This window comes from Camelus dromedarius, chromosome 20 (genome assembly GCF_036321535.1).
Source record: "Camelus dromedarius isolate mCamDro1 chromosome 20, mCamDro1.pat, whole genome shotgun sequence".
NCBI classification, from domain to species: domain Eukaryota; kingdom Metazoa; phylum Chordata; class Mammalia; order Artiodactyla; family Camelidae; genus Camelus; species Camelus dromedarius.
The window spans coordinates 18,270,115-18,281,890 of NC_087455.1; the positions used below are offsets into that span (position 1 = coordinate 18,270,115).

At 42.8% G+C, this 11,776-nt stretch overlaps 1 protein-coding gene across 1 annotated transcript; it reads right to left on the reverse strand.

Annotated features, from left to right (window-relative positions):
• Positions 1–3,061: 3,061 nt before the first annotated feature.
• AARD (alanine and arginine rich domain containing protein) lies at positions 3,062–7,907 on the reverse strand. Its single transcript, XM_031439959.2, has 2 exons — positions 7,271–7,907; positions 3,062–4,596 (listed from the first exon to the last, which is right to left on the reverse strand). Exons 1-2 carry the CDS (start codon positions 7,640–7,642, stop codon positions 4,453–4,455), a joined length of 516 nt encoding a protein of 171 aa, XP_031295819.2. The 5' UTR covers positions 7,643–7,907; the 3' UTR covers positions 3,062–4,452.
• Positions 7,908–11,776: the final 3,869 nt, after the last annotated feature.

The window sequence follows — 11,776 nt, forward strand, 5'->3', positions numbered from 1 at the left end:
TACCCTTTCTATACAATGTGAATTGATTCACTAGTGTGTGGGTCTCCCTTGTTACTTTGAAAGGGTCCTCAACCGTGGATGAGAATCTTTTCTTTTTAAATTTTTACTGAAGCGTAGTTGATTTACAATGTTAGTTTCAGGTGTACGGCAAAGTGATTCAGTTATACATATACACGTATATTTTTTTCTTTTCAGATTCTTTTCTATTATGTTCTTACAAGAAATTGAATATAGTTCCCTGTGCTATACAGTAGATCCTCATTATATATAGTAATGGGTATCTGTTAATCCCCAATCCTTAAAATTTATCCCTCCCCTGCCCCTTCCCCTTTGGTAACCATAGTTTGTTTTCTATGTCCGTGAGTCTGTTTTTGGTTTGGAAATAGAATTTGTATCACTGTTTTTAGATTCCACACAACTGATATCACATGATATTTGTCTCTGTCTTACTTCACTCAATATAATCATCTCTAGTGGATAAGAATCTTGACAGCTCCACTTGCTAGCCTATTTCATACTCATTCTCCTCCTCTATAAAATGGGAAAAGCGATAGTTCCCACCTCCCAGTGTTGAGGAGACAATCACATCTGAATGCACGTAGCACTGTGCCAGGCAGAATCGGGGGCTGTAAGTAGCAGATACTGACCATTCCTATCTCCTGGGTGCCTCTCTCAAGTTTGGTGAGTCAATTCATCAATCAGCAGAGGAAACTCAGAGTCAACATCACAACAGAGAGCAGGTGGCAGAGTGTTACAGAGACGTAAAGATGCAATGAAGAAAGAGGCACAGGAAAGGTCTGAGTCCAAAAAGGTAGTGAGATCATGTAGAACTGAAGATGTGAAAGAAAGAAACACACAGTAAGTAGAAGAGCCTTCACCACTCGCTCCGTATCCCAAAACTGCTTCGAGGTTCTTCAATTTGGGCTCCTCAAGATTCAAATAAGATGGGTACCATTTTGACGAGCTTCTTTAGACAGATCTAAAGAAATTAAAGCAATCTGCTTTAGGTCACAAAGTTGGCAAGTGGCAGATTCAGGATTAAATACCAAAGCCAAATGACTCCCAAAACTTGTCCTACCTGCCTGCAGTTCATTGTGAGGATTAAATTAGCTAATACCTGTGGTGTTCTTGCCACAACACCCGTCACAGGAGAGGCAGCTCATGTCATTGCTGGTTTCATGACCACTGCATTCCAAGGGTCTCTCCTGCACTGGTCCCAGCAGGGAGGGATGGTGGCACTGTCATTCCTAAGGAAGAGGCGGAACCTCTTAAGCCCCAGCACTGATCAGAGGCAGGATCCGGAATCACTGCTATGGGAGACGTGCACCCATCTCCAAGTTACATCGTTCAGCACTTGGTTCAGGGGAAACAAGAGGCTGCCAGGCCCAGAGGTGGGCAGAGTGGCATAGGTTCAACGCTAAACTTACCCGTATCTCTAATCCTCCCCTAACCCGCATTAGTAATACAGCCAAAGAAGCAGGAGAGGCGGCGGCAGGGGTGGCAGCGGCAACAATGAACGAGAGGAAGCAGCTGGCACCGGAGGGCCTGGTGCCAGGCTCAGGGCCGGGAGGGACTCCGGCAGTGATAATAGTGGTAAATAAACAGAACCGATGGCTGCACTGGGGTCTGGTACCCTGCCAGGGAAGGGACCAGGGGAGGTGGGATTCTTGTCATCACACTGCTGCAGGCTCAGCCATCACGTCCCCAGCCTGGGAGCTCCAGAAGCACCTGTTACAGCAGAAGTAGCTCGGCAGGCCAAACAGAACATAGATTCATCCAGGCCACCTGGAAAGGGATTTAATACCTAACGACCTGCGCGATGCTCCTAATTGTCATAATTAATCTGGCCCTCTTCACTAGTAGCTGCAAACCAAGTACCATAGAGCGAACAGTTCCCTGCTAACATGCCCCCCCCCCAATAATTAAAGCTGTGAGAAATCCACATTTGAAAAACCGAAATGCTGTATTTTCCTCGCTAAACTGTTTTTTCAGCTCTTCTTGTTTGGCCCTCTCTATCCCCTGTGAGGAGGAACATCTTACTTTCTTCGACTTACCCAGTTACTGCTTCCCTGCTGCATAATTTAGGTAATAATTATTTTCTCATTTTCCCCTCCAGCTGGCGGTGGTTTAGTCCCATCCACCTCATATTTCTTTAGTATGTCACACTGTTGCTCTAGCTTATTTAAACGCTCTGGGAAGTGGGGAAAGGTGGCCATTGGAAGCCCATCCCTGCATCCCTTTAGGAAAGAGTCCCTGTTGTCTTTCCATGAGCAGCGGACGGGATGAGAATCCAGCAAACTAACAGCAAATAGCTGAGTGCAGTTGCAAAGAAAAAATATGAACACAATCTGGCTTCTGCTTCTTAAATAAAAACAGATGACGGATGCCATATGAGAGCAGAATTCACTTTATGAGAGGAAACGAAACAACAGCATTTAATAGCAATAGTGTCCCAACTATCAAGTTCTCACTGTATTTCTCTATCAACAGCTAATATCACAGGCCACCTCCGCTGGTGAGGCTTCCAAAAGTAAGAGGCTTTTGAAACAAAGACTTCCTTATTCTGTTTCTCCATCTGTCATTCCTCAAAGATACAGTGATCCAAAGTTTATCACTGAAAGATAGGACAAAAAAAAAAAAAAAAAACCAAAAAACTGGCGACCAAAGACTTTATTGTAAATGGTGGACTTTTTTTTGTCTAAAAAAGTAGAAAATAATGCCTCCATTTTCAGAAGTTCTCTTTTTAAGTTTTTCTCTTTTGAGTCCCAATAGAGTACATTTAGGATAATCGAATTACTCACATGAATGCTAACCAATGTGAGCTTCTCTGTTTTCTGCAAGGAATTGAGCTTATAAAAGAATCATCTTAAATATTTGCTAAACACAAAATCACAACAATTTATGAATATTAAATTATAAAATATAGTTTAGAATCACCTCTCTGACATTTGAGTAGAATCTTTCTCGAAGAACAGATCATGAGGAATTCCACCGCCTCTTTCCTTAGAATGTCTATGACTTTGAGGAGGAGACATATAGGAAATGTTTTACAAATATAATTTAAGAAACCAGTCTGTATATTTATCAGCCAAGAGTTCAAATACAGAATTGCTCAAGAAATCCAGGGGTTACATATCAGAATGTTGCCAATAGCTCATTGACAATGTTCTGTAAGTTAAGCATAGTAATACCTCAGTTTAACAGAGGGAAGAAATTAAGTACCAAAGAGCTTAAATAATTCACTTCTAGTGACAAAAAACAAGTTAAGGACAAACTAAACTTGGTTCAGATAATCCTTAAAACCTCACATACATAAAACAACTTGTATTTATTTTAAGAGAAAGACCACATCCATTCTGTTCTCTTTTGTCTTCCAGAACTAATTTTTATTGTTAAGTATTAAAATCACATACATTTTATAAATTAATTTTTATTTTTTACAGATAATGACCATTATTAATATCACTGAGATCTGCAACATTTTTTTTAACTTTATTTTTGCATTAAGAAGGCGGCATGTTTAAGGTAAAGGTAGATGTTCTAATTCAACACAAACCTTTTTAACTCCTAAAAGCTTAACAAAGGAATTGTGCCAGTTAGGAATCTTTTGAGTACAAGTCATAAGACTCCCACTCAATTGACGTAGGCAAAAGGAGATTTTATCAGGAGGATGCTAGAGTATTTTCATGTGTCCAAATGACAGCAAGGGCTGGGGTTTTCAAGAGCTGGACCCCAGAGACAAGGAAGCGCAGCTCTCTCTCCCCTTTTGCGCTCTCAGTGGTGCTGTTTCAACCTCCTTTATTAGAGCTCACACTTTCTCACATGGTGGCCACCAGTAGCTTCCAAGCCCCCCTACCCAACAGCTTCTACCATCAGCTTCCAATACTCATCTATTCCTTTAGTTCTAGTTCAGAACTCCTGAGGACAAGTTGATCAAACTGCCTTCATCTGCCTGACTGTATTCCAGAGAGGTGAGGCATCCTTAATAGGGTATAGTTGGCATCTAGGCAGAAGTGATTCTCAAAAAAAAAAAGAGAGAGAGAGAGAGGTGAGCAGGGAGGGAAGCCTACTGAACAGCTAACTTGGCAGACAAACCAAGAATAATCAAGTAAAACAGAAACAAGCACAGATTCAGAAAGTTCAGGTAATGCTAAAAAGTTAAGGTGGCACAAGATAGCGTGCTAGAAATCGGCATTAAGGCATTGTTCAATATATTCTTTTTACATCTCTTTCCCAGCCAGAACAATGAATAACTCACTTTAAAACTTTTAACACACCATTTTCTCTCTCCCCTTTCTTAAATGCTTTCTGTCACTTCCCCATGGCATCAAAATTTGGGGCCCACAAATTGACCCTAAAATCTCATGCAAAGCATCCATAATGTTACTGTTGGGATTGTTTCAGAGACATCTATGTTATTTTTAGGGTTCAGATCCTCATCTATGAGTTTCTTCATTCCGGATTCACGGCATTATCTTCTGAGCTTTGAGGTTCTGATGCAATTTCCAGTTCATACTCCTTTTTCAATTGCTGCATTTTCATGTCTAAATCCAGCAAAGTTCTGGCCAGCTGGTGATTTTGGAAATGCATTTCCAGCTGAAAGTTAGAAAAACAATAAGGATTTTTATTAGCCTGAGATACGGATCAAATGAAACTGCTCTCTACACAGGAAAAGTAAGGACTTTGTAGGAAAGGAAAATAAGATATCGAGAGAGATGTATTTGTCATCTTATTCTCCAGTTCTGACTGTTTGCCCTGACTGTAAAACTGACTTTCTATACAAGGTAAAATCTGGACATACAAATAGCTTTCGAAATGGCCTTGCAAGGAAAACGAAAATAGCTGTTGCACAGAGCCGTCCATGTGAAAAATTCCTGTGCATGGACGGCTGTTTTCAAGCAATGGCATGTGATCTGCAAGGAAATCATTTATCTTTATGAGCCTTCTGAGCTCCAGGATGACTGCCCAGGGCCATCTGAGCTTTCAGGACCTGGGCCCATTTACTTCATTACTTGTCATTTCAAGTCTTCAGGATTCTAAATGGTCTCCCTGTTGAGCAAAAACATTTAACCACCCCTTAGAGGCACATGTACAGTTATGTGTACTTGCAGAATCTAACAGCTTTCACTCTAGAGTGAAACTGGCTATAGAGCAAGGCTGATTTATACCCTCCAATGAGAATCTGTAAAGGTCCCATGTATTTAAAAATAGATCTCCCAGGCAGTTTACCTAAGAGGGAGTCCAGCAAAGCTTAGTCCAACATAATCTTTATATTACAGTTGAGAACTAGTGATCAACTATTTGCATATTTCTTCAGTTAGGGTCTTGTTTAATGCAATTCATGAGAACCATGTTCTCTCTGCTTAAAACCCCTCATCAGCTCACCAACAGAAACCACCCCAGGATGAACCAGGGCATTCCATTGGTAAAAAGCAAATATTGGTGGTTCCCTCTGAATTTACAAAAATAAAGTCATTGGATAAAATGTTCGTTCCATTTTCTTCTGACATATGTTTCTTCATTCTTTAGCACCTGGAACCACTTCTCAGATAGCAAGAATTTGCAAAGAATACAGTAATGAACATCCAGCAAACAGGCATTAACAGTAACAACCCAACCAGTAGCCCAAGAGGCCCCTGCACCTTGCCTGTGGGAAGCTTCAGTTCCCCAGTGTGGCAGGGATGCACTGTAACCCTGTCCCATTCTTCCAGCTTCATTTCGGGCACTCTTCCCACACCAGCCCCCACTGCAGCTGCTCAGGAACCTTGCCTATCCCAGAATAAACACGTCATACTGAGCCACATCTTCTGCCCTTCTGCTTAGAATGGCTCTTCTACCCTCTTCGTGCTGAACCCAGCCAAATGCGAACTCTTCTTAGAAGCTGTCCCTGTACCACCTTGTCTGTGCTTCCACATTGTTCTGTACCTGTGCCTCTTATAGCACACAGACTACACCAGACTGATGATTTTGAGCACAGAATTTGTTTCCTGTTCATAACTGTATCCATAACTAAGGGTGCACTGCCGGTGCACATAACACGGCAGGTTATCTCTGTGTTTGTTAAAAGACAGAGTGAAGGAATGAATAAATGGATAAACTGATGAAAATCCATCCTGTACTTTCATGCCAAAAATCAAGCAGTTAAATTATTGATAATGGCTCACCATCTAAGTATATGTAACTCACACCTATTTAGGAAAGTCCAATACCAATCGTTCCTTGCTTCTTTCCTCACAGATCCCTTTGAGAATCTGGTGAAAGCTGTGAACCCACTCTGAGGAGAGAAGTGCACTTTATATACATACAGAATTTGGCATACAATTTTAGGTATATAGAACCCTTGAAGTTCACTCAGAGATCCTAGAAATCAATGCATCTCACTAAGAAGAACAATTAAAACAACAAATAATAGAATAAGTAACATTTCATAAATAGCAACATGTCTCTAAATCAATTGAACCTGTTCATCATTATTCCTTACATAAATCCCACCCATGTGCATGGACACATGGTTGGATGTGTGTCGATTCCTACAGAAATCTGGCTAATGGTCTGTTATCAGGAACTGCTGCTTCTAGCGGTGATGGTGTTAAGCATCCACTCTTTTGCTTCTTCATGACTGGTCATACACAATGGTGTAATAGTTGGCCAAGACATTGATGGTGGTCTGCATTCCAGGAACACCGCATCTGTGCATGTGTGAAATTCTCTACTCCTTTCTGGGAAATCCTTTGATCATTCATATCTATGTATTTGTCATTTGGGGAATACAATTTAAAAAACTCCAAGGTCTATAATAATTATCATAACAATAAGGCTCACTGAGTAGTGTGCACATTCTAGGCACTTAATGTAACATTATCTCATATAATACGTACAGCAGTCCTATGAGTTTATTATCTGCATCTTACAGATGAGTCAACTGAAGCCCAAATCTGCTAATTAGCATCCCTAAAGTAACAGGAACAGTATGCGGTTTGGCATGTGTCACTAGAGGCTCAGCCCTCTAAAGCCAGCCGGCACTCCGGGCCCTGCAGGACCCCTTTTCTCCCGGATGCTGCTGGGGAGGCAGGCGCGTCAAACCCTGCAGACAGATGGACGGCCAGCGCCCAGCTCCACCGCGGTGCACCGCCTCACCCTTTCCCCACCCTGGGGAAAGCGTCCCTCGGCCTTCGGAGTCCTGGGTGGGCCACATGCGCGGCTCGAGGCCGGGGGCCCAGGAGGGGAAGAGGGAGAGGCGGCCCCGAGCGGCGGCCGCCAGCGCGCTCACCAGCTCGGCGCGCAGCCCGGCCAGGGCGCTCTCGACGCGCGCCCGGCTCTGCTCCTCCCGCGCCGCCGCCGCCGCCGCCTCCTCCCGCGAGCGCCGCAAGCCCCCGCGAGGCACCGCCCGCTGGAAGGCGCGCACCAGCCGCCGTCTGAGGTCTTCCAGCAGCGGACCCGCGGCGGCGGCGGCGGCGGGGGCCTCCTTCGGGGCGGCCGCGCCCTGGCTGCCCCCAGGGTAGCCGCGCGCGGGACGCAGGGTTGAGGGCCAGAGTCCAGCTCTGGCTAGGATGCTGTGGGGGCCCCAGGAAGTTCCCTCTCTGCGGCGGCGGGAGTCCCCCAGGCCCATCTCGGAGACGCGGCGCCCCAGGCTTCCAGGCATGTATTGCTGATCGCTTGTTTCCAAGTGCGAGAATGAGGACGGGTGCGGGACGGGGCGGGGTAACCAACGAACCCGCGGGACCCCAGCCAAGTGGGACGCGGCTGCTGCTCTGCCACTCAGACACGCTCCATTTCCCCAAGCCTCATCTCTTCCCTTCTTACCCTCCGTAGCAGCAAACGGAGGAGGTGGTTCCCATAACTCCAGAAGAGGTTTCAACTGGATCCTTTTTATTTGTTCCCTGGATTGTCTTTCTGAGAGGAAGACTTGGGTCCATCGAGGTAGGTGGAAGTTGACATGAAGAAGAAGGTTTGAGGCCCTGGTTGCTTTGGTTATTTAATATTTCAACCCTTTAAAATATTTTTTCTTGCTTTCTACTGACTGCCAGGCACTGTGACAGGTGTTGGGAATATAAAGTCTAATTAGGCCCGTACCTCTCCCCGGCATTACCCATGAGGGAGAAGCTTAGCCCTGTTTGCCAATTAGAAAGAATGATCTTTCCACGAGCCCAACGATGCAGAAGACACTTGGGTTCTGAAACTCCGTGTTCCTTTCTATATTTGGTACCTTAAAATGAAAAAATTAAAATTCCTCTTACTCCGAAGTGTATTATTTTGTAAGTCCCAATTTAGTACAATCAGGTGCCAATGTGACTTGTATATCCTTTAGCAGTGAACTTAATCAACTGCCTCTTTTTTGATCTAATGGAGAGTTTCTAAAAAGGAATAAATAAATGAAAGTTTTGTATGATCATAGGACACAATTACCTCCCCCACCCTGGAAAAAAAGTGGCAGGGATGTTGATACAGTGCTCTCATCTTAGAATTAGTCATTCGTTTAATAAAGATTTACAAGTCACCTGCAGTGTTCCAGGGCCATGATAGGCATTGAAGGCAGTAAGAGTTAATTTTTGTTAGTGTTTACAATGTGTCATTCACTTTTCATATATTAACCTATTTTGTATTCACAATAACCCTGTGAGGTAGGTACTATTCGATTCTGCATCTTACAGATGAGGAAACTAAGGCAGATGTTAAGCTGTAAGGCAGAGATCACAAAACAGGTCATTGGTAGGCCTGGGATTTGCACCTAGGAAGTCTGGCTTGTGTTCTGAACCACTGAGACACACCTTGGATACACACTACCTCCCAAAGAGGAAAAGAAGTTGCTCAATTTACATGTTGCATGAGTGGGTGTTCAAATTCCTTACACTCATAAAATTCAGCTCTACTGAAACGACTTGAGACTTAAGAGTTGGAAAAGGAGGAATGCAGGTTACCACCTCTGCAGATAACCTGCAAAATTCAGTACCTTACAGTAGTTTATAACTGAAGCAGAGGCAGATAACTATCATTGTATATTGTTTCATAAAGATTCTCTAGAAACACTTGAAAATGTGTGGAAAATATGAAAGTCTGTATGTTCTACTGGGAGCCAACCTGAGTATAAATTTAAAGATTCTTTTTTTATTTGTGTGTGGTTTGGGGCATGTAGGTGACAGGTGATAGGTGATTTTTCTCATAAGAGAAAATGTAGATGACTGGGTATGGTCATGACTTTTTAGATACAACATCAAAGACATGATCATGAAAGAAATAATAACCTGAACTTCATTAAAATTGAAATCTTTTGCTCTGTGAAAGACACTGTCAAGTGAATGAGAAGACAAGCCACAGACTGGGAGAAAATATTTGCAAAAGACATATCTGACAAAGGACTGCTATCTAAAATATGCAAACTACTCTTAATCTCAACAATTAAAAAAAAAAAACTACCCAACTGAAAAATGAACAAGCCACCTGGACATCTCATCAAAGATATACGGGAAACAAGCATGTGAAAAGATGTTCAACATCAAATGTCATTAGGAAATTGCAATTTAGACAATAATGAGTATCATTACACACCTATTAGAATGGCTAATAGATCAGACCTCCCTTCTAACTCTATCTCTACTTGGATGCTCAACTTAATATATCTCATTCTTAAATATTGATTCCCTGCATCCCTTAATACATGCTTTTTTCTTTACCACCCCCCAGTTCAGTAAGTGGAAATTCCATTGTCAGTTACTCAGACCATAGGCCTTGGAATCACCCACAGTTTGTGTCTCCCTCTTTCGCCCTACATGCCATTCGTCAGTATATCCTGTAGGCTCTACCTGGCAATGTCAAAGAACATCTAATTCCTGCCATCCCAGTCTTCCCACTCACCATCACCTAGTCTGTTCCATAGCCTTCAAAAGGTCTCCCTACTCCACAATGGCCCTATTTTACTTCTCTGCCTTGCTCCCCTTGCAGCAGACTAAGTCACTTCTTCATTCAGAGTCCTCCAGTGTGTTCCCACCTTATTTAGAATAAAATCCAGTGGTCTAGCATAGTGGATCATAGCATCATCCCAAGTGGCATTCCCTCCATTTCTCTAGTCTCATCTCCTTCCTCTCTCTCCTTGCTTACTCTATCCTGCCTCCCTGGTCTTTCTCTTTTCATGGCCTTTACCTTTGTTATTCCCTTTTCCTTCGTTATTCCTGTTTCCTAGGATTCTCTTCTCCTAGATAATGAATGGCTAGTTCCCTTACTGGGTTCAGGTCTCTGCTCAAATGTCACTTCATCAGAGAGGTCTTCCTGGATCTAAACTAGCACGCACACACCCCTCCACTACTGTCCATTCTCTGTGTCTTTGCCCTGCTTTTTATTCCTTCATAGTTACATCAACTGTCATCTTATGTATTTATTTGTTTTCTTATCTATCTGTTGTCCACTAACAGAATATAATCTCCATGAGAACAGACACTTTCTTTTGTTAACTGGTACATCCCCAGTGACTAAAATGGAGTCTGTCACTTGGTAGGCACTACGTAAAACTTTCTTAAATGAACGAAAAGAAGAGAGGGAAAGAAATAGAAGGCAGCAGGACAGAGGGAAGGATGAAGGGGAACGAGATAAGGAGGAAGGAGCTGTGTAGACCAGCCAGGCACTGAAACAAACAAGGACTATCATGTCAGTTAATGAACTTCTCCAGAGTGACTCCAAAATGACTAACTCAGGCCTGCTTGAAAAGAGCACAGTGTCCTCTAATGAAAAGAAGAATAACTTCTGTCCTTGTAGCATGTTTCTTCAGTGTGCTTATGCAAAGGCGATGACATGATTCAATGACAGGTCATGACATCAGCCCCAAGTGCAACAAGCTGACAGTGCCTGAACCCAGCTGTCTCAGCTAACTCTCTGAAACCATGTGATATCTGGAATCATGGAGTCTGTATGTCCATTTCTCTCTTTAGCTTCTCAAGGGCAGTGTCTGGATCTCCATCACCGTTTCGTCATCTCCAGAAACCAGCGCAATGCTGGCATGAAACACTTAACAAATATTGGTTAAAATCATTATTAAGTTGATTAATACAGCAAGGCAGAAGGCAGTAAACATTCATAGAGCACCTCTTAAGCTCTAGGTAGATACAGATGTAGACATGGACAGAAGTACAGGTGCAGGTAGAGAGAGATTTATAAGAACAGATGTAGAAATAGAGATATAAATAGTATACCACTGACTTAATCTTTACAAAAATCCTGTATTATGTTTGTTTTGTTTTGTTTTTCAAATGGGAACCTAAAGTTGAAGGAAAGTAAGAGACTCGCTTACGGTCACAAGTAGACAAGGAAATGGCCGAGGTAGGATCTGATTCCAGATCGATATGTCTCTGAGAGCTGTGCTCTTTCCCTTACACCAACCACATCGGGCAATATACAGTTGCAGAATCATTGCACATCTGCTCAGGGAGGTTAAAACTTTGAATTTATTTTATTTCCGTTACCTAAACCAATTCTTCCCTAGCCTATGTGCCATTCTGCTTCCACCCTTACGTTTAGCACAGCCACCTCCTCTCAGTCCTTTTGGACATGAGAAGAAGATTAAATGCATAGATCATACTCCTAATTCATGCAGAACAGCAGCAGAACAAAAGTCTGAAATTCCTTATGCAAAACCCTCATCTCCTCTCTAAATCCTTTTACATAAATTCATCATTTAACATCTTCCTTTGTTGCACCTCATTTCTACTTTTTTTCCTGCCTCTGTTCACCTTTCCCTGGAAAAGTTGGATCCCAATTCTTTTATGTGTTCTTTAGCGGTGCCGTGGGA